Source organism: Myxocyprinus asiaticus, chromosome 36, assembly GCF_019703515.2.
Source record: "Myxocyprinus asiaticus isolate MX2 ecotype Aquarium Trade chromosome 36, UBuf_Myxa_2, whole genome shotgun sequence".
NCBI classification, from domain to species: Eukaryota; Metazoa; Chordata; class Actinopteri; order Cypriniformes; family Catostomidae; genus Myxocyprinus; species Myxocyprinus asiaticus.
In genome coordinates this window covers 25,508,528-25,535,876 of record NC_059379.1, presented here as the reverse complement: position 1 = coordinate 25,535,876, position 27,349 = coordinate 25,508,528, and the positions used below count along the sequence as shown (strand labels likewise).

At 38.8% G+C, this 27,349-nt stretch overlaps 1 protein-coding gene, 1 non-coding gene and 1 pseudogene across 2 annotated transcripts; all 3 read right to left on the bottom strand.

Moving 5' to 3' along the window:
* Window positions 1-9,757: 9,757 nt before the first annotated feature.
* Window positions 9,758-12,818, bottom strand: LOC127427501 (solute carrier family 2, facilitated glucose transporter member 11-like). Its single transcript, XM_051675164.1, has one exon. The coding sequence runs from the start codon at window positions 12,723-12,725 to the stop codon at window positions 11,121-11,123; it is 1,605 nt and encodes a 534-aa protein (XP_051531124.1). The 5' UTR covers window positions 12,726-12,818; the 3' UTR covers window positions 9,758-11,120.
* A 293-nt stretch (window positions 12,819-13,111) lies between these two features.
* On the bottom strand, window positions 13,112-13,193 carry trnal-aag (transfer RNA leucine (anticodon AAG)). The gene has a single exon. It is a non-coding gene; the product is annotated as a tRNA-Leu (tRNA).
* Window positions 13,194-16,735: 3,542 nt separating this feature from the next.
* LOC127427511 (cytochrome c oxidase assembly protein COX19-like) lies at window positions 16,736-22,943 on the bottom strand (annotated as a pseudogene).
* Between the last annotated feature and the right edge of the window lie 4,406 nt (window positions 22,944-27,349).

The following is a 27,349-nucleotide window of genomic DNA, read 5'->3' as shown; positions in this document are numbered from 1 at the left end:
TGACGAGCAGACAGGGTGCGGAGTCTTAAGCCACGTCGGGGCAGGATATGTTGTAAAACCTCCATCTGCTTCTTCACCGCCGAGAAATGCTGGGCAAAGTCCTCGACGGCGTCACCAAACAGGCCAACCTGGGAAATGGGGGCGTCAAGGAACCGTGCCTTGTCCACTTCTCCCATCTCAACCAAGTTGAGCCAAAAGTGGCGCTCCTGGACCACCAGAGTGGACATCGCCTGCCCAAGAGACCGCGCCGTGACCTTCGTCGCCCGGAGAGCAAGGTCAGTTGCCAAACGCAGTTCTTGCATCAATCCCGGGTCAGAACTACCCTCGTGCAGTTCTTTTAGCGCCTTGGCTTGGTGTACTTGCAGGAGAGCCATGGCGTGCAGGGCAGAGGCAGCTTGTCCAGTGGCACCGTAAGCTCTAGCCGTCAGGGATGACGTAAACCTACAGGCCCTGGACGGGAGTCACGGGCGCCCATGCCAGGTGGCGGCGCTCTGCGGACACAAGTGCACCGCGAGCGACTTGTCCACCTGGGGGATCACCGAATATCCCCTGGCCGCTCCGTCATTGAGGGTAGCGAGAGCAGGGGAGCTGAAAGACCGGGACTGGGCAGTAAAAGGTGCCTCCCACGATCTTGTCAGCTCCTCATGCACTTCCGGGAAGAAAGGAACGGGGGCGGGGCGGGACCATGGGCGGCGCCCCATGCCCAGGAACCGACTGTTGAGCCACGAGGCTTCAGGGGAGAGTGGAGGGTTACCGAAGGAGGAAGCCGAGCCGAAGCCTCTGCGTCAGACTGGACGAGCCCACTCTCCGATGCTGTGCTCAATAACTCATTGTCTTCTGGAGCTCCGAACGAGAATTCGAACTCACGCTGAGACAAGCCGCCGGTCTCGTGTGAGAGCCCGATCGGGGCAAGCGAGCGTTCTGGGGAATGGGACGTCCGTGGGGGGATACCTGGTGGAGGTGGTCCCATTAATGTCCCCAAATCACCCCCAGTGCTAACAGACGCGGCCTCAAACCCATAGGTAGAAGGACCGGTGTGGGGAGCCACTGGGGTGGCTTGCTTTCTTATGAAAGCAAGCTGCGGCCGCAACGTTGCCATGGTCATGTTCTCGCAATGAGGACATGACTCATCCACGAACAACGTCTCCACATGGGCAGTGCCCAGACACGTAAGACAGCGATCGTGGCTGTTAGAAGCGGAGAGATAATGACCGCAACCAGGAATAACACACAAACGGAAAGGCATCTTTAAAAAGACATGTCTTTAAAAAGACGTTCCGTGTGTGCCGCTCTTTTAGAAAGAAAATACACTCTTTTTTTTTTTTTTTTTTTCTGCTGAAGCACCCAGGGCGTTCTTTGCAAACCACAGATGCAGAGGGGGAGAAGCCGCTGAAATGCGCCGTAAAATCCAGCAAAGAGAGGTGAATGAACTCGGCGGATGAATTCAGCTCAATGAATAGAACCGCTCGGCTCCGAAGAGAAAATCTGAATGAGTGGTTGCATACCAGCTCCTTTTATGTCCGGGGGAGTGGCATGCAAATTCCACTCGCCAATTCTCATTGGCCTTTTTTAAAAAAAGCAGAGGTGTTTGGGGCTCCCAAGGGTGACCACTAGTGTCACTACATCGACATAACGTCAATAATAACAATATTATAACAATAACAATAATATTTAAAGTATCAGTAAGCTTAATATATATAAAATCATCATTTATTGGGTACTTTCAATTGGGAGGTGGCTGTCCCGAACACTAACCCCTAAATTTTTGCATTTTATTCCATTGTTGTTTTTAAAAATATATTTTAGATTTTTTTTAAAGTGAAGTTCAAAAGAAATATTTATTTTATATTTTCTTTGTAAATCATGAAACTCTATGTAAAAAAATGTGTCCCGCATTTTCATGTCACTACCGAAACAGTGTAAGTTTTAGTCCATTGGCTGAGACTGATTTTAACCACACCCCTACATTTTTGATCAGGAAAAATTCCTGTGTCACTCTCTCTCATAGTAGAGTAGATAGTTCCCATTATTTTGAGGTAAATGTGTTCAAAAGTCTAAAAATCTGTGTGTAACTATAAGGAACGTCACTACCAAACACCTTTTTTCTTTTTTGGGTGTTATTCCATATAGTTTTTATGTGTGTGCAACTTTTCAGAACTGTGATAGCTAACCATGTGCTGATTATCATCTTTGAGCTAGGCTCAAAAGTATCTAAAATTGTCACTACCAAAACAACCACGACCAAAACCTGTGGTGAAGTTTTGGTTGTTACATCATTGTTTTGGTAGTGACAAAAGGGAACACTTAATCCTTTATTTGGGGGAAATAATCACAATTTTAGTACAGTTATGCAAATCATTAGTATTTTAGTATGTTTTAGTAGTGTTTTAGTATGTGAGTTAAAATTATTTAATGTAATGTGGTTTAAATTCCAGCTGAAATATAACACTTACTTAAGGGTGCAGTCCACGATACTAGCGAAAGGTTGTTAGGTTGTTGTCAGTAATGATAATTTCTATGGTTTACTTAACAGGGAGAATGACATAAAACACCAACATGCCTAAACAAAATGGAAAAACTAGAGCAGAGAGACTGAAAGAATACAGACAAAGGTTGAGGGATGACCCAGTGAAGTACCAGGAATACTTAAGAAAAGAAAGAAATAAGAAACGAAGGGAAGAAGGAAAGTTGAAGAGTATCAGTGAATTATCTAACAGGGAGCAAAGACATGTCAGAAATGCATGGAGGAAAAGTCAGCAAAAACACAGGATGACAGTGAAAAGACAAAAAGAGATGGAGACATTTTTTCAGGGCTTCCACACCACTTAGCACTTCCAGTGAGGGTGATCAGACACCAGTGCATGCACTCACTCACTCACTCACTCACTCACACACACACACACACTCACACACACACACACACACACACACATGTCCACATCAACCCAGCAGTGTTCAAAACAGTGTGTGAAAAGTTAAACGTTGAATAGACTCCTGAGAAGCAAGGAAAAAAAGTATCCTGAAATTAATGTTTTATGCAAGCACACACGCACATACACACACACAAAAGTTCAGTGGTTCTGAAGATTTATCTGAATAACTCAAAAGCAAAATGTTGGTGACATTGTTCATATGTTATATATCTGAGATGTAGAAATAGACAGTCAGTTAGGAAGTTAGGAAGAAACAGAATTCGAACAAATAAAACATGAAAGAGTGGAATGGAGGTTAAATGTGTTCCTTGATTTACTGTAATTTTAGGCTATAGATGGAATCCATTTTATTTGACATTGTTAAGTGTGACCATTTTTGTACACTAAAATAATCCTGCTATCTATCATAATGGACATTCTGTGAAAATAAAACTGAAAGTGATTCTGAAACAGTCTACATTGTAAGATGTTTTTTTTTTTTTTTTTTTTTTTAGGTAGAAAAGACTGTGCATACCTCTTCTCACTTGCACTCTCTTCAAGACCCAAAGTATAGAATAGCTCTTCAGCTAGGTGTTTTTATCAGATATTTACTGTCAGATGTGCATCTGCTATATGTGCTGGCTGCATATGTGCAACACAGTTAGATATTTGTATTAACACAAAATGTTGACAGTCTGTGGCAAACTAAATATTGTGGTCACTACCAAAACATTACTGTCACTACTGAAAATGTGCAGTCACGACCGAAACATGGGATGTTTTGTCAAAAATAAAGTATATTGAATTATCAGCTAAGATGTTATGATAGTGTGTGGTTCAATGTATATTCAAACTAATGAATCCTTAACTTTGAAATCAGTATGATCAACTTTATGCCTTTTACAAAGAAAGATTGGATTCAAAATACAACAAATCTCATAAATTACACTTGAAATATTGTTAAAATTGTAACTGATTTTCACAAAGTAAAACTTTTTAACAAAACAGCAAAAAATATATTTACAAGGTAGACGTAAACAAAATCTTAATAGGTCAATATAACACTTCTTATTAAATTATATATTTTTGTGTTTCGGTAGTGACAAATTTGGGGAAAGGAAAAATATTCCAAAACTTTCTGAAAATACAATAGGAGAATTAACTGCACAATTACTAGAAATGTGTACCTTGGATATTATACAATTTGCATACATACAAAATTTGTGGAAAAAGAAGTTTCCAACTCTGACTTTGAACCAATTCTGTAGAATGGCCCATATATATATATATATCTCATTGAAACACTTACATGCATTTTTGAGTAATTTTAACAAGGGAAGATTCATGTGTAAGCAGACCATCAAACTTTCTCTAATTAAGCAAAATTATATTTCTTTCTGTTCAATCACATTGTTCCACACAGTAGATTCTCATGTTTTAAAGGTAAAGTTGCTATCTGAGTTGGGAAGCTCATTGTCCCTTTCTTTGATATTCTGTTTGCTACAGTAAGCCCCTGGTCCTACAAGACTCCCTCAGCTTCCTGTCTCCTCCTGAAGCAATGTCACAACACTGTCACGCTTCGTGAAATGAAGAGCAGCTAACAAGGAGAAAAACAAACCATAAAAGTCCCTTTTCCGCTCAACCACACTGAATTTGAAAAGAGTCTGTGAGCCACTTGAGAATCTCATTAAGCTGGGTTGCTGTCTACACTTTCTCAGTTTATGGAAATAAAGTCGATAAGTGTTGAGCTGGACTCTCATGGGTTACTTATTACATAAAATAAATGGATTTTATGCCCCCATGAAAATGGGTCTGAATTTCTAATTACTAAATATATGTTCATTAAATTATATATTTATGTGACCACCATTAAAAAGGCCCACTAATAAGGCAAAGTAACTAACAATGTATATACTGTTTTTTACATTATTAGAAACATTGAGAGAGTGAGCACATTGTATGCTACTCTTCCTGTTTATAATTAGCACACTGCAATAACAGCTCGTTAAATTTAAACTTTCATGTAATGGTGACCTCTTACCATGTTATTATGCTAAACAGTAATTGTTTTGGTGCGCTGTCTCTTTTACACAGTAACATATTTTTTATTGAAGTCTAATATATTAGTACTTAAGACAAGCTTAATATATACTTAATCGATTCAATATCTGAAATAATCTTGCTCAGGCACACATCTAATAATACAGGTGCACATCAGGGTCAACACTACATTAGCATCATAACTGTGGCTCAGTGTCATACATGAAAACAGCTGAGCGTTTGCTTTCTTTGTGCTCTTTTGATGTTTTGAGGCCGAAAAGCACAAGGTCAAAGCTCTTAATGGATTCCTGGTAAGTGCTGTTAGTGTTACAATAACTCCATGTTCCATATTACTCATAATAAAACGCAAAGTAAGACAGATCGCTGTAAGGTGAACTGATCCTATCTCGTAGGAAACCATCAAATAAAAGGAGAATGGCGTGAATATATGTGTGAATGTCACCACACAGTATTCATTTTCCATATTTTTTTCCCGGTTGTATTATAGAGTAACACACCAGTGCCTGGTATTGCTTTAGAAAGTGTTTTCAGTGAGAGCTGGTAATGGAGAAATGTATTTCTGAAAACTATGAAAGTTTTGCCCCTCTGCACCTAGACTACGCTGACAGTTTTACAATATTTTTTTTCTGTATTTGGTTCTCAGAAAACATAACAATTGTTCCTGTGAGGTCCTCGGTTTTATAATTCACATAGTACAGCTTGCATTATATATTGGTGCAATATCTTTGTGATACGACATACTCATTTCTTCAACGACTGCATTCAAGCTTTACCTGTCTGCAAGACAAATCAATAGTCTATCTATTTTTAAACAAATAATTGATACAAACCTTATTGTGAACTGTAGGTGATGGTGTGTGGGCAATCTGAAATGAAGCTGTCTCTTGTGGAATTTTAATTGGTTGTAAGCAGCTAAAATCAATTGACTATGTCTATCACATTTGTATTGTAGCATAAATCAATACGTAGCCATCACACTCTTGAAATGTGCAGTACTGCTACAAAATAACCACACTTAAAGTATTAATGTCTTTGCATTATATAACAAAATACCAAAACAAGTGGCATTTAATACAAAAAGTACAAACACAGTTGACAAGCAAAACATTTTTAAATAGATATACTGTTCAGAATTAAAACAAAAGTATTTGGTTGCTTCTAGTTGTCAAACATAGTGGAACTTGTTGATAGTTAATGTGATGAACTTGTGATTACTCTGCAAGGACACCTGTGTGAACTTGAGAGGAAACAGACTTGATACATCCACTAAAATCGCCCTTGAGACCAGCTGGTTAAAAGTCATAGTAAGAACAGCTCATAAACGTTAATTCTCAAAAGGTCTAATCAATAGTTCGCAGATACCAATGGTTTGATACTTTGATCTACAGTGTATCCGGAAAGTATTCACAGCGCTTCACTTTTTCCACATTTAGTTATGTTACAGCCTGATTCCAAAATGGATTAAATTCATTATTTTCCTCAAAATTCTACAAACAATACCCCATAATGACAACGTGAAAGAAGTTTGTTTGAAATCTTTGCAAATGTATTAAAAAAAAAAAAAAAAACGTAAAAAATAAATACATCAAAAATCACATGTACATAAATATTCACAGCCTTTGCTCAATACTTTGTTGAAGCACCTTTGGCACCAATTGCAGCCTCAAGTTTTGAGTATGATGCTATAAGCTTGGCATACCTATTTTTGGGCAGTTTATCCCATTCTTCTTTGCAGGACCTCTCAAGCTCCATCAGGTTGGATGGGGAGCGTCAGTGCATAGCCATTTTCAGATCTCTCCAGAGATGTTCAATCAGGTTCAAATCTGGGCTCTGGCTGGGCCACTCAAGGACATTCACAGAGTTGTCCCGGAGCCACTCCTTTGTTATCTTGGCTGTGTGCTTAGGGTCGTTGTCCTGTTGGAAGATGAACCTTTGCCCCAGTCTGAGGTCCAGAGCGCTCTGGAGCAGGTTTTCATCAAGGATGTCTCTGTACATTGCTGCATTCATCTTTCCCTCGATCCTGACTAGTCTCCCAGTTCCTGCCGCTGAAAAACATCCCCACAGCATGATGCTGCCACCACCATGCTTCACTGTAGGGATGGTATTGGCCAGGTGATGAGTGGTGCCTGGTTTCCTCCAGACATGACACTTGCCATTCAGGCCAAAGAGTTCAATCTTTGTTTCAACAGACAAGAGAATTTTGTTTCTCATGGTCTGAGAGTCCTTCAGGTGCCTTTTGGCAAACTCCAGGCGGGCTGTCATGTGCCTTTTACTGAGGAGTGGCTTCCGTCTGGCCACTCTACCATATAGGCCTGACTGGTGGAGTGCTGCAGAGATGGTTGTTCTTCTGGAAGGTTCTCCTCTCTCCACAGAAACGCTGGAGCTCTGTCAGAGTGACTATTGGGTTCTTGGTCACCTCCCTGACTAAGGCCCTTCTCCCCCGATCGCTCAGTTTGGCCGGGCGGCCAGCTCTAGGAAGAGTCCTGGTGGTTCCAAACTTCTTCCATTTACGGATGATGGAGGCCACTGTGCTCATTGTGACCTTCAATGCTGCAGAAATTTTTCTGTATCCTTCCCCAGATTTGTGCCTCGATACAATCCTGTCTCTGCAGTCTACAGACAATTCCTTGGACTTCATGGCTTGGTTTGTGCTCTGACATGCACTGTTAACTGTGGGACCTTATATAGACAGGTGTGTGCCTTTCCAAATCATGTCCAATCAACTGAATTTACCACAGGTGGACTCCAATCAAGTTGTAGAAACATCTCAAGGATGATCAGTGGAAACAGGATGGACCTGAGCTCAATTTTGAGTGTTATGGCAAAGGCTGTGAATACTTATGTACATGTGATTTTTTTTCGTTTTTTATTTTTAATAAATTTGCAAAGATTTCAAACAAACTTCTTTCATGTTGTCATTATGGGGTATTGTTTGTAGAATTTTGAGGAAAATAATGGATTTAATCCATTTTGGAATAAGGCTGTAACATAACAAAATGTGGAAAAAGTGAAGCGCTGTGAATACTTTCCGGATGCACTGTAATGCACTGAAATTCATTTTTAAATAAATGTCAAATAAGTGTCCCATGCAGTTCTTTTGGGGGGCACTGCATGTTAAATAACATAGACTGGAATTTTTCATTCTTGTCTTAAGATCTTAACAAGAGAAATGTGAAAATTCCTTTCAAACTCTTTTGAAGCAGCTATTCTAATGATGACAAGGATGGTTACCTACATGAGTCAGCACCTTGCATAATGTGGGACGTCCTTCACTGTACCTTCACTAACTCAGAGCAGTGAGGAACTCCCAAGATCACACACCAATTAGTAGTCATGTGTCTCGTTTGGAAGGCTGCATGCTAGGTAGGACGCGTCCTCCTTTAAACAAGCCTCGTTTAAACGAGACGGCCTTCGTAGGACAAACAGAAACGGAATGTAACATGGTTGCTATGACAGCACGCCACTCTTTAACAAGCGCGAGCGCTTTGAGTGAGAAGGGAACAAAGTCCCTTTAGAAGGGAATGTATGAGGTACATTTTAGGAGAGTTATAATGATGTAAAGAAAAAAGAAAATAGATTTTACAGTTGTACTTTTAGTCTAATACTTCATTTTAATTATATATTAATATAATTATACATATTATATACTCTGCACCCATCTACTGAGGTACTACAACTTGGGAATTAACATTCCTTGCGTTTGAACATCATATTTACGGGCAAATTGGCATCATTTTTTTTAGACATTTACATTGAAGCAAAGAATTGTGGGTTATGAGTGCCCACGAAGGATACACCTCATGCATCCTCCGAATTCCCATGAAAGAAGGTCGTATTGGAAGGCTGCATTCGGAGTGTCCTACTCGCTTTTCTGAAACAAGACAGCCTCGATGACATATGCAGCCGACAAATGCAACCTCCGGAGGACGCAGCCTTCCAAATGAGACACAGCCAAAGAAGGCAGCAGGCATGGATTCAACAGCGGAGGGCCTTAAAGGAATAGTTCAACCAAAAATGAACATTTTCTTATTATCTCACATTCTCAGATCTTTTGGGCCATACAATGCAAGTGAATGGGTGCCAAAAAATGTAAGCTTCAAAAATCACATAAAGGCAGGCAGTATAAAAGTAATACATATGACTCCAGTGGTTCAATCAATGTCTCCAGGTGTGGTTAGGTGTGGGTGAGAAACAGACCAATATTTAAGTCAATGTTTACTATCAATTCTCCTCCCTGCTCAGTCAGTCTCCACTTTAACTTTCACTTCCTTCTTCTTGTGTTTTTGGTGATTCACATTCTTAATGCATACGCCCCCTACTGGGCAGGAAGAAGAATTTCAAGCAAATATTTACATATATTGATCTGTTTGTCACCCACACCTATAATATCAATTCAGAAAATTTGGATTTAACCACTGGAGTCATCTGGATTACTTTTATGCTGCCTTTATTTGATTTTTGGAATGTAACCCATTCACTTGCATTGTATGGACATACAGAGCTGAAATATTCTTTTAAAAATCTTAATTTGTGTTCTGCAGAAGAAAGAAAGTCATACACATGAGGGCATGAGGGTGAGTAAATCAGAGAATTTCCATTTTTTTGGGTGAACTATTCCTTCAAATGCAAATAAGTGAGCTTTCCTTTGTACCACAGTTATTTGTGTGAAGGTAGCTCACCACCAGAGCAAAGTATCACAATCACCTTATCTTCCTTAAAGCAAAATTGAACTTATACTCATGTCAATACAAAAACATTGAAAAGAGCAGTATGATGATCTCAGTCTTTTTTATTACCTCAAGCAACTCTTTAATAGTTACAACATCAGAACATTCATTCACAGAAACAGCACCACCAGAAAGCTTTTACAGATGAATAAGTATTAGAAAAAACAGTTCATAATCATATATTTCTATAACATTTGAATTCATTGTTCAGTCATTTTTTCAGTCATTTTTTCAGACACAGATAGTACATTTGATTTGATATGAGGTTATAACTTTGGAAATCATTCTATATGTTCAGTAGACAGCCACTATGTGGAACTCTAATCAAAGGAAAGGCACAACACAAGGTCATTTAGCCAGTGTTCACGCTGATTGTCTTCATCTCACAATTGTGAAGCCTATGTCACCTGAATGCAATGACATGCTGTGGGTGACCTTGTTTTGATGAAAAATTCTGCATTCAATTGAGTTGATAGACACAGAACAGACAGGAACGATGGTTATATAGTGCCATCTGCTGGTGCAAAATGTAAAGAAGTTGCATGCCCTCATTCTGGCAATAATTGTTTTGATCTCTGACGAATGCATAAAAGATAGTAGTGTAATAAGATGCATTGCTGTTTGGATGTTGCTTTTTAAATATGTTACTAACAAACTATTTGATATGAATAAATAATGAATAACTTCATAATACATGTCCACTGAGGTAAGATACATTAGTGCAAATTACATTTCTTCATTTTTTGCAGGCATTTAGATTGAAGTACTCTGAGAAACAGGATAAAAGCAGAACATGCATCCATGACAAAGGGATCCAGATTACAGTTCCACGTAAAATTCCAGCATACACTTTATTTTTCTTATATATATATATATATATATATATATATATATATATATATATACACACTTTTTTTTTTTTCATTGTACATACTATATTACCTAGCAGCATTTCAATGGTCAAATGTGAAAGAGAAAAGGGGGTAGGGAAACAGACGGAGCCATCACAAAAATGCCTTTAGAATAAATAATAGAGGTTAAATTATTAAATCAACTTAACAAGACGTAATAAATAAGGCTAATTAAGCCAATAAAATACAACAGTGCATGGCTCTGTAAAGCTTGTTTGATTATATAAGGACCAAAGTGCAATATCTTACTACTAAGTAGACCCTCAAATATTATGTATCTCTCTCTTTAACACCGATTTTGTTTTCAAGCACTGGAATTACACTATTTCAAACTAGGTATTGAAGTATTTCAACACATTTCACTGCCTTTGAATCAAAGCATCCCATTGTATATTTGACAAATAAAACCATGCGGCACAACTGTGCTACGTGCCACACTGATGATTTTGATTCTAACTTGTAGTTCAAGTTCAACGTTTTATTTAGCAACACAATCTGCAACCCTCTAATCAAATCTTTTCAGTCTCTAGGTATTCTAGTGTTTGATCAGTCAGGCTTTGGGTCTGCTTGTGTGGTCCATGATTAGAAAGTCTGTTAGATGTGCTTTTCCTATTCAGCTTATCAAACTCCTCAGTGATCTCTGCTAGAGTCCTCCCTTTAGTTTCAGGTAAAGTAAAACCAATGAAAAGACTTGCAGCCACACAAACGGCACCGAAGGGGATGAAGCAGAACTGTCCTAAGCCGTTAACTATAAACGGGAATGCCATTCCTATAAACAAGAGATTAAGCCACATCATGGAGCCAGCAATCATGTAAGCCGCAGGCCTTGCCATTTGGTCAAACAGTTCGGCAGGAAGAATTCCTGTGACCCCTGCAGGACCCATGCCAAAACTCAAGATGTAGGCAAACACACACACCATACTCAGATAGGGCATGCCCTCCACTTTGCCCTGCAATGAGAGAGCCACAGTGAAGACCACGGCCCAGCAAGCCATGAGCATATACCCGCCTGCAAGAAGCAACCTGCGGCCAATGTGCTCTATCAGTAGATTACACACTATGGCAGAGGTGAACTCACAGGCTCCTGTGCCAATTGTGACATACTGTATCTTCTCCATAGGAATACCAGCTTCCTGAAAGATATAAGAGGCATAGAAATAGATGGAATCATTACCACTCAGCATCATAGCACTACTGGCTGCCATAACAGTGAAGAGCTGCCTGCGAAGACCTTCGTCGGTGAAGAGTTCCCACAGAGTTTTGGCATGAGCGTCACCGGTTCCTGCCTGCTCATGAAGAATCTCTTCCATCTCTGCATTAAAAATACTGCATGCTCGAAGCTGTTTCAAGGCTCTGCCACATGCCTCTCGGTCTCCTCTGTCAATGAGCAGGTAACGTGGGCTCTCTGGAAACCAAGGCAAGGTGAGTATCTGCACTAGGCCAGGAAGAGCATTGCTTGCCAGTAGATATGGCCAGAGAGTCTCGCTGCCCAGGACTTCTGTCAGACCAGTGACCTGGCCCAACAAGATTCCTAGAGCAGTAAAAACAGCAGAGGAAAAGGCCACAGCACCTCTTAGGTTCTTAGGTGCACTCTCTCCAAAGTACATGGGCTGGACGTTCATACTAACTCCAGCATTGACTCCTACAAGTAGACGAGCAAGGATAATCATTTCAAAGGATCCAGCTGAGCGACTGCTCAAAGCCAGGATGGCACTCAAAAAAAGGAAGCAGTTGTTCAGTAGCAGAGCTCCCTTGCGCCCAAACTGTATTGCCATTGGGCCAGCGAGCAGGGATCCCAATAGTCCTCCAAGTGAGAAAGCGGAAACTATAATGGTCCATATCAGTGTCACCTGACTGGACTCAAGAGCTGTACCCCATCTCTTCATACATGTCTCATTAATGAACTTCTGCACATGAGATGTGAGTGCATTGATGATTGAAATATTGTAGCCGTACTGAAAAGTGCCACCAATGGCTGCAGAGCACACCGTTAGTGCAAGAGTCCATGTGCAACCTTCTCGTTTCTTATTAGCTTCATTCATTTTATAAAACAAAACAGAAATGTATAGGACCAAAGGGGAAACAAGTAACTCACGTTTACATATCTGTGCCATTATCGAAACATCATAAAAATGGGAATACACACACGTGCTAAACAATACTGTGATCTCCTTTATAGCGGCAAATCATGTCATAGAACTGGGCAGACTGAGCGCTTCCTTAAAAATGACGTCAGTCTAAGTCGCTTTTTCAAAATAAGAGTCCTTCGCGTTAACATTATTACAGTTGAAATGAACACTGTACTGAACATGCGTTGACGTTAACATGTCGCGTTTGAACGACTCAACAAGCCATACTTGGACTACTTTTGCTACAAAGTGATCTAGAAGTAGGCTGAAAATATTAGAATATTAGGATTTTAGAACATTTTGGTGATGTCATGCTATTTTGCGCAACTCCGGTTGCTTCCAACTATTCCTATAGATACACAAAAATCTTATGGCAGCGGTGGGATTCGAACCCACGCCCCCGAAGAGACTGGAGCCTTAATCCAGCGCCTTAGACCGCTCGGCCACGCTACCTCACAATAAAAAAAGATGAACATACTTGGTGAAAAAATAACTACAAATTAATGAACGTATCTTATCTTAGAACCACTGAAAAGTGTTATTTTTTTTAGTTGATGTGGATCTTTTATACGCATGGATACTAAAGTCATTGCAATTATGTCAATTATGATTTGATTGTTGTTTGGCTGATCCGAACTCAGTAAGAACAATGAAGGTCTACCCTTAAATGTTTATTCAGTAGATATACAGTACATAGTGAAACTTCATAATTGTCACAGTTTTAACATATAACATCAGACAGTTTCTGATTTCAAGAAGACCACATATCTGATTTTGTATTTATCATTTTAAGAAATACTCTCAGCCTATGAGAAGATTGGTATGATTAACATGCCAGTAGACAGGGTCCAAACTATCCTTTCTATGGGATATGCAAATGTTTGAAACAGTTAATGAAGAAGAGATGAGACTCAGATTATGCATGGAGGTTATTTATGATGCATGCATACTGTACATATGTATAGTATATATATTTTAAAATAGAAAATAATTAAAGGGTTAGTTTGCTCAAAAATTATAATTATGTTGTAATTTACTCACCATCATATTGTTCGAAACTTTGTGACAAATCTTTATGGTGAGTCATACAGGTTTGTAATGACATGAGAGTGAGTAAAAGATCAAATATTTGTCATGTTTCAGTGAACTAACCCTTTAATTCTTTATTTCAGTTTACAGTCCTACTAATTTGGCTAAGAGGCATTTTTATTCTTCCTCGTAACAAGTCAGCTTTCATTTTAATTGATATTTTGAGCTGTTTTACACAGAAATGTATCTTTAAAGCATGTTGCAACATTTTAATTTGGATTAGGCCTATTTGTGAACTAATGTGCACTTTGCTTTCAGAGTGAATTAAGTTGAACAGCCACTCCTGATTTTCATAACTGATTTTAACATCTGACTTACATTACATTTGCTGACCAAAAAACAGACAGGAGTGGAGGTTGCTGCCTATTGTCAGAAATTAAAGGGATAGTTCACCCAAAAATGAAAATTCTCTCATTATTTACTCACCCTCATGATATCCCAGGTGTGAATGACTTTCTTTCTTCACCAGAGCACATTTGAAGAAAATTAGAAAAATATCATAGCTCAGTAGGTCCTTAAAATTCAGGTGAATGGCAATTTCTCTTTTGAAGCTCCAAAAATCACAGACAGTCAGCATAAACATCATTGACATGACTTCAGCGGTTAAATTTAGATTAACTAAATATCTATCAAATGCATATTCTGATAATCTGAAATGCTTCTATAGACACATAAAAAACTATCGTCTAAAGCCCCAAATATAGGCTACTTCACTGACTTATATGTCAGACAGTACAGGATGCCTGAGGCAAATCTCGTCATGAGCTCCAGCACTGAACGCTCGTAGCCCGATTTTTTAAGTCTTTGAACGCGCAGAATGCGCATGCACCAGGAATATTGGGTTTTAACGAATTATTGGGTCCACAAGGTGGCAATACTCACATTTGAGCTGTCGGTGTTACATAGGAACGCCGGTAAATAACAGGAGATGAAGGTAAACAACAACAGTGGATGTGCATGTCAACAGCGCGTGTGTGAGGAGGTCAGGAGATACCTGCATTAGTAGCCCATAACTCGAGTCTGAAGGAGTATAAAGACATCTTTATGGGTCTAAACTACTGAAGACAAATGGTCTGGTGACTTGTAGCAGTCCTAGCGCGCATGCACCAACAGCCTGTGTATGCTGCACCATTTTTGACAGGCTCGCGTTCGACTGTACGCAGACGCTGAGCGAAGTATACTTGGTCTTAACGTGGGGTCCATGTTCTGGCAATTGTTGGTAATAGCAAGGTTTTCGGTGTGTGTGTGTGTTAAGAAATTAACATCTAAACGTTGTTTAAAGAAATCTATCTAAACGTCACAAAACTTTCTTATATGCGCAAAATATTCAGGCAGAAGGACGAATTAAAGGGAATATTCTGCAGTAATCCGGACTCTGTATTTCCAAATGCTAGGTCTCAGTTTCGACTGACCTTGTTCTCCAGGCTGATCTCGTTTGTTTCATCTTCGCACCGTAAATGAGATTTCTATGAGATACTGACCGTATGTTCTGCTTCTGTCTTTATCTAGAACATGTATTTGCACCGTTATGTTTTGTGTTGTAAATGGTGACTGTGATCAAGGTAGTACAGCATAAAACTAAACTCACTCTAAAATATTTCATATAATGTGGAGGACGAAACCTGCAAAAAACATTACTAAGTAGGGTACAACGGGGCTAAATGCTCCATTGATCTGACTTTTTCCCAAAACACTAAATAGCACCAAAAACTACCACAGTACTTTCCTAAACATCTGTTTGTCACTGTACTCTGGAACATTTTCCTGATCCATGAGATCTTTGCCTGTAATGTCTAAAGGTTTATCTAATTTGTATTAATTTGTAAAATGATGCATTAACACATTTCTTTTGAGACAAAATACTTACCATTTTCAGTTTTGTTCAAGGTCATTAAATCAAACATTTTTCAATAACTGTCCAATAAGTGAAACGATAGTATTTGGGGTAAAAAGCCCCCATGTTGCAGGGGCTAAAGTCCCCTACAAAAATTTTTTTTTTCTTAAGTGGGGCAAATAAATTTGTTATGAAAAATTTTCAAAGTGGGCTCACATTGACTCATCCAATCATAATAGAGATTAGTTTGTTTATAGAATATCTGAGATGTTATAAAATGCCAAATGTGTTTGAAATTAACAGGAAATGGTTTACTTTTTCTGAAGTAGTTATTTTGAGTAAGCATCATCTTTATTTGTTACTCAAATTGGCCTGGTATCTACACGATATCACTTTAAACCCCCTAGGGGCTTTTTACCCCAAGTGAGTGAGCCCTTTACCCCAAGTGTGGGGTAAAAAAAAGAAATAGCATAAATCCACATATGCTTGCATAAATATGTATAATTAAATGTGCGAGGAGATACAAATAATTAATTAATTAAATTAACCCATCAAGGCAAAAATAATACAGTATAAAACAATTAAATGGTTAGGAAAATGCAAACATTTTAAAGGAAAAGCTAAATTAAAAGTTAATTTTTAATTCTGTATTTATTTAATCATTTATTTATTTATTTCTATATGTAATTATCTATTAATTTTTTCCTTCAAGCAACAAGGTGCATTTATTTATTTGTAGCTGTATGTCCTTGCAGTTTAATTATTTATATAAAAATATGTGTATTTATTTTGTTATTTATGTATTTATTTTTTTTATTATTTTGCAGGTTTAGTCCACCATAAATATAATGTTGCAGTTTAAAGAAAATACTTCAAAATCACGATCATAAATTACTTTTTAACAGATCACTCAATTAAATCAAATCTTAGGAGTAGTGGCTGACCAGCTTGTATTTTTTTGCATGATTGATGATTCCATAAGCCTAAATAATGAAATAAAATAAAAATATTTGTACAAACTCGTTAATTTGCACAAAACGTAAAAGTTTACCAGATGATGATGATAAAAAAAAAAAAAAGAAAGTATTCAAAATCTTATTTTTACAAAAAGTTCATATTTTGTTATGTTTTGGCTTTATTGTCTTCCTCCAGTTGGTCCATCATGTCCTTAAAGCCCAGTTTTTCAAGTGGTTCCTTAGCCATCAACTGTCTGCGAAGTAAAGAACACATTTAAGATGATTAATTCCTGGTGCACTTGTAGTTCTCCCAACTTCAGGTAAGGTGAAATGAGGTCAGGGAAACTCACCTGTTCATTCTGCACTCCAAATACTCTTTTGACTGTATCCGACATTGTGAGTTGTCAAAATGGTTGTCTCTAAGGCATCGCATATATGTCTCTTTGAATGATTTACATTCACCGGTTTACACACAAAGTAGTATTTGATATTAACATTTTTATTGATAAAAAAAACAAAAAAAACATGATTACACAAACAGAACATACACACACTGAATAAATTTATAAAATTGTATATCCCTTCCCCTGAAAAATTTGGGAAGATAACCCTAACCCACTATATACATCCAGTGGTCTGACACAAAATGAAAGTAACCATATACAGACAAAAAAAAAAAAAAAAAAAAAACAGACCAAGAATATATATATATATATATATATATATATATATATAAACAAAAGAAACAAAATCAAATTTAACAAATATATACCCAAACCAAACAAAATGTCTCTCTCCACAGCCTGTCACTGAGCACCCTCCAAAAAGGCCAGAAACCTGCCCCATTTTCTGTCATATGCAGCCGGATTGCCAAGCCGTCTATACGACATCTCTTCAAAAGACGCTACCTTGCCCAATTCGGTGCACCATTCATAAAAAGAGGGAGCGCTCATAGATTTCCATCCCCTCAAAATTATCTGTCTCCCGATCATCATGCCGATGAGGACCTAGCTCTTTGCATACCCATCGGGTATATCAATAACCGCCCCATCACCCAACATGCAAAGTCTGGGACAGAACAGAACCTGAGTGCCCAGGACCTTGCAAACAAAATTCTGGACTCTCAACCAAAACTCCTGAATCCTCAAACAAGACCAGAAGGCATGTATTAAATCGCCATCCTCCAGCTGGCATCGCCAACAGGTGGGGGTGTCTTTTAAACCCAGACTATACAATCTAGAGGGGGTCCAATATAATCACTGCAAAATCTTAAACTGCATCAGATGCACCCTTGCATTTTTTAGAATCCTAGTCCACACTCCCTCCTCCAATACTAAACTCAGATCTTTCTCCCATAATCTCTTTAGAGAAGTTGAAGTTCCATCCCCCAGACTCTGAATTAACAGTGAGTAATACACTGATGCATCATGACCTTTCCCAAAAGCATTAATCACCTCTCCCAGAGTATCTGCCGCTGTAGGTGGGTGTATGCTACTCCCAAAAAATAGTACAGAGCAGGTGACGCAGCTGTAAATACTTATAGAACTGAGGTCTGGGAATCCCAAAATTTTGAACCATATTTTCAAATGGTCTCAACACTCCGCTCTCATATAGGTCACCGAGTGTAGCAACCCCCCTCACAATCCACTCCGACCAGCAGAAAGGGGACCAATCTATACATAATTTTGGGTTCAGCCATATTCTTGAGGCAATATTTAAATAAATGTCTGAATTAAACACTTTTGTCCATACCGAGTGCAAATGCGAGATAACGGGGTGTAACCTAACTTCTCCAATTAATTTGATAGAAAGGCTTTGCAATGGCGAAATAGGGGCAAGGACTTCATGTTCAATACAAAACCAAGGAGGGGCTCTCTCAGGTGGAAGTGACCAAAGAGCCAAATGTCTGAGACCGCATGCATAATAATAAAACAAAATCTTGGGTAGGCCTAGCCCACCTTTGTCAATCGGCCTTTGTAATTTGTTGAAATGTATACCATTCCAAATGAAGGACTTCACTATACTATCAAATTGCTTGAAATAAGAGAGGGGGACATCTATAGGGAGAGATTGTAACAGGTAGTTAAATTTAGGAGTACAATTCATTTTAATAACATTGACCTTCCCAATCATAGATAAATGTAATGAAGCCCACCTGCCCACATCACTCGAAAACCTTTTTATTAAAGGGTCGAAATTAACTCTAACTAAATTAGACAAATTTGCTGGGAATAAAATGCCCAAATACTTAATGCCCTGCTTAGGCCACTGGAAGGTGCCCGGTTGAAAATCCATTACTGGACATTGACTATCCCGAGAACTTAGAGAAGGAACCAATAATTCTGTGGAGGCAAGGCACAGATCTGGTAGGGTCAGAGACAAATAATAAAATATCATCTGTGTAAAGCAGAAGCTTATGCGCCATACCTCCCGCCACCACCCCTGGAAAATCATCCTCCTTCCTTATTGCGGCTGCTAATGGTTCTAGGGCAAGACTGAACAATAAGGGGGAAAGAGGGCAACCCTGCCGGGTGCCCCTATCCAGAGTGAAATAATCTGAATTAATCCACATGATATTGATGAAACAACTAATATTATCAGAAGAGCTATGGCCCCAAATAAACCCCACCTGATCTATATGTATAAGAGATGTCATAATTTTACTTAATCGGTTAGCCAAAATTTTTGACAAAATTTTAACGTCTAGCTGGATCAGGGAAATTGGACGGTAACTCTTTCACTCACTTGGATCTTTGTCCTTTTTAAGAATCAGACTGATCCGGGCTTGTGTCATAGTTGGCGGAAGCTTTCCATTCTTTAATGATTCCGAATAAACTTCTAACAAAAGTGGAGCCAGTTCTGTAGCATAAGATTTAAAACATTCAGCCGCAAAGCCATCTGGCCCCGGAGCCAGAATCAAGCACATTTTTTTGCTCAGTCGTCAGTTTAGGGAGTTCTAATGGTTCCACAAAAGTTCTAATATCTTCATCAGTAGATGAAGACGTGGAACTATAAAGATCAAGATAGAATTCTTTAAAGCCATTAATATATTAATAAAAATTTCACCACCAGCAGATTTCACTGAGGGAATGGTAGAAAAAGACTCTCTCTGCTTTATATATCTAGCCAAAAGCTTCCCTGCTTTGTCACCCAACTCAAAGTATGACTGTCTTGCCCTGAATAACCAAAACTCCACCTTCCGTGACAAAATAGTATTATATCTGTATTTCAATCAGGTCAATTCTCTGAGGCCATCAGACGACATTTGGCGCTTCAGCTCTGCCTCTGCACTTTTAATATTCCCTTCCAACTCCATGAGTTCTCGTGCTTTGGCTTTTTTGGTGAATGAGGCATACTGTATGATCCGGCCCCTAAGATCCACCTTAAGTGCCTCCCAAGCCACACCCACAGAGGATACTGAGGACCAGTTGGTTTCCATTTAAACATTGATTTCAGTATTTAACATTTGTTGGAAATCAGGATTTTGCAAAAGGGATACATTACAGTGCCAATTATATGATTTATTTTTGTCCGTATGTGGCAACACCTCTAAACTCACCAGGGCGTGATCTGAGACTAAGATATTTCCTATTGAGCAATCAATAATAGATTAAATGAGGGATTTAGATATAAAAAAATAATCTATTCTAGAATAAATGTTATGGGCTGATGAAAAAATGTATAATCCCTACAAGTTGGGTTCAAAAGTCTCCAGATATCTGCAAGACCAAGATTCTTACATATCCTGTGAAGAGTCAATGTTGTTCTAGTGGGCTTACACACTTTTGCTTCGCTATGATCAAGGACTGAGTCCATCAATAGATTAAAGTCACCTCCCAATATTATATCATGAGGGGTGCCAGCGGCTTGCAACATCCCTTCAAGATCTATAAAAAAGCCCTGATCATCAGCGTTAGGTGCGTAAATATTAGCCAAAATCAACCTTTGCCTCTGAATGTCTGCTAAAACAATGACTCTTCCCATTTTATCTTTAATCTGTTTGAGAAATTTGAATTGTAGATGTTTATTTATCAATATAATGACCCCCCTACTCTTACTCGAGCCAGCACTAAAGAAAATATGTCCACCCCATATCTTCCCAAATTTTTCAGCTTCCTGCGGAGAAAGATGCGTTTCTTGAAGAAAGACTATATCATATTTCTTATGCTTAAGAAAAGAAATAACCTTCCTTCTTTTTATGGGGTGCCCCAACCCATTCACATTCCATGTGGAGAGAGATAGTCCACACATATTAACATTTGACATATTGATATAATAAAAAAAATAAAAAAATTGTGTGTCAAAAGCAAGATTATACAGACCACATTCCCCATTAATGCAACAATCAAACCCCGAACTTCCCCCCAAACAAAACAAACAGAAAAAAGAAAAACATGCGCATTAACCCCGCGCACGACAGCGCCAACAGGCGTCAATCCCTCTAAACTCAAAAGGTCCATGTACGCATGCGAGAGCCCCCACGACAACTTTGCCATCGGATTGCTCAAGTCCGGTGCTTCTGCACAAATTTTGTAAGATAACACCACATAACAGAAAATACTTTGTAAAACAAACACAGCCAACAGGCACAATAAACACAAAGAACATGTAGATTCATTCACAGAACTGACTTGAAGGTGTGTTCCTCCACAAAACAACTTCCAGCTGATATAAAGCCGTTCAGTTTCCTCGGACAGACAGACAGTTGTTCAGTGAGCCGGCTGTTATGAGTGCAGCAGATGACGTAATCATTCCAGTGTCTCGCGAATATACTCCACAAAAACAAATTCCAGCCCTAGGCGGAACCAGCATGAAAAGAAACAAAACAGGCATCCCAGTTCCTTGGATGATCAAGAGCCAAACTCACTCAGAGGCTGCATATAAAAGTATATCATGACTTACTCAGCCTGTCAACTTTATAGAAGACATCCAATATGTGAGCATGTAGATATTTTGCTGTTATCCATAGTGTCCATTCTCAATCTGGCCGGGAACTTCAGTGTAAAAGTGAACTTCCGTCAATGCAAAAGTTTCTTGGAGTCATGCCACAAAACTAACTCCAGCCGCTAGGTGGAACCAACGCAAAAAGAAACAAAAATGGCGCCCAGCTTCCTCAGACAATCAAGTCACTGAACAGCGAGTCAGTCCGCTAATATAAGAAACATCAAATGGCTTACTCACTCCAATATATTTATAAAGGATAGTGCCTGTTTGGGACATGTAAATACTTTGCTGCCGTCCCTGGTGTCTATTCTCAGTTTGGCCAGAAACATCAGTGCAAAAGCGATCTTCAGTTGATGTAAGAGTTTCTTACAGTCCTTAAACTGATCGCGTTTCTCTCTTGTCGAACTCGCAAAGTCTGTGAACAAGAAAATATTGTGACTCGTCCAAGAAAGCTTTCCTTTGCTCCTCGCCTGGCGCAACACAAGATCTTTATCAGGTGATCTCAGAAATTTGGCCAGAATTGAACGGGGCCTGTCTCCCTCAGCAGATCTGCGAGCCGGGACTCTGTGTGCTTGCTCGATTTCCAGTTTATGGCCTGTTATGTCGAGCAGACTTGGAAGAGATCATCAAGGAATTTCACCATATCTCTGCCCTCTTCATGCTCAGGAATTCCAACAGTCCGTATGTTATTCCTTCGGTTCATATTTTCAAGATATTCAAGTTTTTCCAAAATTTGTTCCAAGTCTGTTTTGGACACGGGTGGATTAGCGGATAATTCCCTTTCCGACGACTCTAGATAATTTATTCGTTTCTCAACATCCGACACTCTTGTGACCAACTCAGAGAATTTTGTTTCCATCGCAGTAATCGATCGACGTATTACAGCGAGATCCTCCAAGTCAGCAATAACCTTCGTCAGCATCACCGAGATGTTGGACAGTTGACGCTGGATTTCATCTCCCGTCGCGGTTTCCAAATCGAGTCCCCGGCTCACAGTCCCGTCAGAGGCCTCAGCTTGAGCATGTAAGTGTCTTTTAATGTCTCCAGAGTCTGAAGATTTTAACTTCTTTCCCATGTTTACCTCAGAGAGCAAATATGTAACTGGGTGTATTGAATCTCACCGGATTATAACATGAAAATAATTAAAAAACTAGCAAAGTGCGCAGAGCTAGTCACTCACACGTCTGGTTCTCGCAAGGCGTCACGTGTCCCCTCCACACAAAGTAGTATTGTGATATGTGTGAAGTCACAGTCATTGGGTATTGACTGCTTGTTACTTAAACGTGCATGCACTCTTACCGAAATGATCTAAGGGAAATGCTCCTTTTCAGGTTGATGCGGTCGGAACGTCTTGGTTCCGAAATTCATCATGGTTGACATTTTGTCCTAATATAAAGTCTACGGCATTTAGTTGCAAAAGAGGATGAACTACATCTGCTACTCTGAGGATATCTTCTTCTACTTGTTTAATGGCCATTTACACCTTAGGAGTATTACCGCCTCCTACTGTACAATATATGTCTTGCGTGGGTGATGCATCCGCATTGCAATAGTTTTGTAAGGATGCGATATTCCGTCCTGCTTCCGGAAAATCAGAGCCCAGGCTTCAGCTTGCGCTGCGTGTTCAGCACCTCCAGCTTTCACACTGGGCTCCTCAAGTTCCAGAGCAGGGCAAAGCACTATCATCCATACACATTATATTCCACGTCCTAATCCTGTTATGTAAAAATGAAAAAAGTGCCCTCCTCTCTTTCTGATCTTACAAACAGGATGCTTTAAAGAGTCGAAGAAGAATCTGAGCATATTACGACCTTACTTGGTTTAACCTTTTCAACCCATTGTAACCCTACTATTAAAGCAGTTAATTCTGCAGAATATAGGCCTACATACAGTTTATTAGTTAATTTCAGGCTTATCCGTATTTTAAATTTAGGGTCAAACATGCCTATTCTAACCTTTTGACTGACTGGTTCTTTAGAACCATCTGTGAACACCTGTAAGACTGAATAAAATTTCCCTCTCAGAAAAGCACTTACTTCACCTCCTGTATTATATAATTCTTACGACTTTTTCCGGGCCTCTAATAAACTCAGCTAAATTCTGTAACCTTCCACAGTGGAGTACCAGGCAAAGGCAAATTATGGCAAAAGATTTCATTTTCAAGGTCACATTCCTTGACCTACTGTTCATACTTCCACCCAAACTGGCACCTCCATTACTTTTATATGCCCAACAATCCTCCATAACTATGCAAGTATGGTGACTGTTTACTGCTCCTTGAAGATTTACCCAGTATGTTACAGCTAACTTTTCCTTCTCAAGTCTAGTGTCATCGCTCCCATTTCTACCATGATTGCGTCTAAAGGGGATGATCTTATTGCTCCACAGCATATTCTTAATGCTCTAGAGCAGGGGTTTTCAAAGTGTGGGGCGCGCCACCCTAGGGGGGCACTAGAACATTGTCAGGGGAGGCACGGAGAGTGGTAACAAATTTAATTAAATAATTAATATGTATTTATGTATTGAGTTTATTATATTTAAAACATTATTTAAACAGTTCTGAAAATAATAGGCAAAATTTTTTTGTTTTTAATCTAGAATCTTTGTGAAGATTCTCTGATATTTGTCAAGCCCGCCAGTAAAGCAGAAGTGACGTATTAGTCTGTAATTACAATGGAGCGGTTTCTGAGACCACCAAATTCGAATCCTTCTGTTTCAGGGGTCAAACCCAAAAGGCGACAATACTATGAGCTGTATTGAAGTTTAGGATTTACATGGACAGGATCAGTTGATGCACCACGATGTGTCGTTTGTCATCGTGACTTAACTGCTGCCCCAAACACAATGCACCCATAGTCTATATTAGAACGTATTAGAGCTTGGTATACATGTAGCAATGAACTATTACTAGCCCCCCAGTCATAACTGGCTATTATATACATGCAATTAATGACAGTTTTACACTTTTCAATTTTATTAATGTGCCGTTGCCAGGTCAGTTTCTCACCAAAGCACAGACCAAGATATTTGAATTCTGTCACTCTTTCTAGTGGTTGACCAAATAACTTCAGGGTCATTTGATCCATATTCTTTTTCCTTGTAAAGATCATATTGTGCGTCTTTGGTACTGAAAACTTTAACCCCCAATCCAAAGACCATTCCTCAGCCTCTCTTATTTCCTCCTGTACCCTTTTAACTACATTTGATTCCTGCCTCTTTTCCATTTTGCTCCGTCATCCGCATATAGAGCCATTCCCATATCTGGTTTAACTCGGTCAAACACATCATTAATCATTCAATTAAACAAAACGGGGCTAATTACACTGCCCTTAGGGGTCCCATTTAAAACATCATGTGAAGCAAATGGTTCCTCTCCAATTCTTACCCAAAATTTACCCCCCTTTCCAATTTTATTCAATTTAATCAAAAGTCCCTCCCTCCATAAAGTATCATATGCCTTTTCAATATAAAAAAGACAGCAATTATATGCTTTCATTATAAGAGTCCTCCTTTTTCTAAACCACTCTGGACCGGTGAGAATATTTCCTTTTTCTTCAACACATGATTTAGCCTCCTTGCAATAATTTTCTCCATTAGTTTACATAATATAGAGGTAAGAGCAAACAGGTCTATAACTGATGGATTTTGTTACATCTTTCCCTGGTTTGACTATTGGGATCACAATTGCACTTTTCCAATCTTTAGATAGGATACCTTCATTCCATATATGATTGTATAAATTCAGTAACTCTTTTATAGCTATCTTTGGTAAATTCTTTAGCATATTCTAGCTAACCATATCTTTCCCTGGTGTTGCATTTCTTGAATTATTACATCCATTCCAGTCTCCCTCCCAATTGTACTGCAGAAATTCTGCCATGCCTTTCTTTTTGCATTTCTAATTACCTTTCTTATAACTGCCCTTTTCCTTTGATAATCTATAATTTTATCTTGGGATAGTGTTCTTTTTAGAACTCGAAATGCCTTATTTCTTTCTCTAATTGCTGTTGAGCATTCCTCTGACCACCATGGTACATTTTTCTTATCTTTTTTTTTTTTCCAATGCCTTTCAAAAATACAATTGACTGATTCGCTGCAAAAAGTAATTCCTTCCACTACTTTACTGTGTTTTTCCTCAATATTTCCTTCCAGTCACACAACACTTGGGATTTCTCCCAGTTTGCCTTTTTATATATATCCCCATATTACACCATGATTTAAATTTTGCTGTTGTACTGGTTTTTTTATTTTATTTTTTATTTCACAAATCACTGGAAAGTGATCACTACCCATATTATTTTCAAGAGTGAAGTATCCTTGTGCACTTACCAGCTAGTGCTGCTGAAGCTATTGTGAAATCCAAGCATGATGTTCCACCGCATCCATCCTTGTTGGCTTTCCATCATTTAAACATACTAGTGAATGTTCTTCCATAAATTCCTCTACTATTTTTCCATTATTATCTGTGTCTTTACTACCCCATAAACTATTATGTGCATTAAAATCACCACATATAATAATTTTATTCGATATATCACTCTTAGCCTCTTTTAAAATATCATTATATAACTCTCTACATGGATTATAGAAATTTACAATTTTAACCATCCCTTGCATTTTCATTATTTCTATACTTAAGCATTCTATATCATTATCTCTATATACTCTTCTATATGCTATGTTTTCTTTGATAAATGTAGCACATCCTCCACCTCTTCCATTTTTTCTGTCTTTCCTTACTACTTCATAGCCAGTTATCTTAAAATTTAAGGAGCTGTTTAGCCATGTTTCCTGAACACAAATAACATCTGGAGAATTATCCATTGCCAAGATGTAATTCATAAATTCTTGCCCATTCACTATCAGACTCCTGGCATTCCAATGAAGCTATAAGAAAGACATGACAACATTATATAGCATTACTTTGTGATGCATCAGGGACAGCAGTTTTGCTTCCTTCGTTTACCCCTTCTTTCAATTTTAAAATCTCATGGACCTGTTCAGCTGAAATTTATTAGGAATTTATTGGCACATCCAACCACTATTCTCAGTTTGTCAGATTTCTTTTCTACTTGTGATGTGCTATATATCACTGAAAAAATAAATGCCACAAAATAAATTTTGCTTATCATAAGGTCTCAATCCTTGAAGGCCCTAACTGTCTCATTGATTTGTTTTGGTGAGCATTAAGTTCCTGACCATTATGCTCCTTTGTTTCTCTTTCTGATATACATTTTACTTTGCGGGTGGCTTCTGCGTATGTCAAGTTCTGAGTTGTCTTTCCCTTTTGTATTTCTCAATCTTGTTGTTGTATTGGACAACCTGCTGCACTATGTCCTCCCCCACAATTGCAGCATTTTATCTCTGTTCCCTCTTCACATTTCCCATAATCGTGTTCTCCTCCGCATTTTGCACACCGCACTTTCCCTTTGCAGACAGCTGCAGTATGTCCCATATGCTGACATCTAAAGCAGCGCAGAGGTGGAGGTATATATTCCCATACCGAAAAACTTATGAAACCTAATCTTACTCTTAATGGTAGGTAACTTTCTTCCAGCTGAATCATCACAGACAAATTGTCGCATCTCTTATTCTCCTTCCATGTCTGCAGTCTTCTAGCTGAAATGACTTTGCCTCCATTCAAATTTCCTTTGATTTCATCCATGATTACATTAAGGGGTACCCATGAAATGACCCCCTCTGTTTTTCAGAACAGACTATCTTTCCACCTGCTAGTGATTTCATTTTTAGAATCTTTCTTTTCTGCTTCTAATCCTTACATTTAA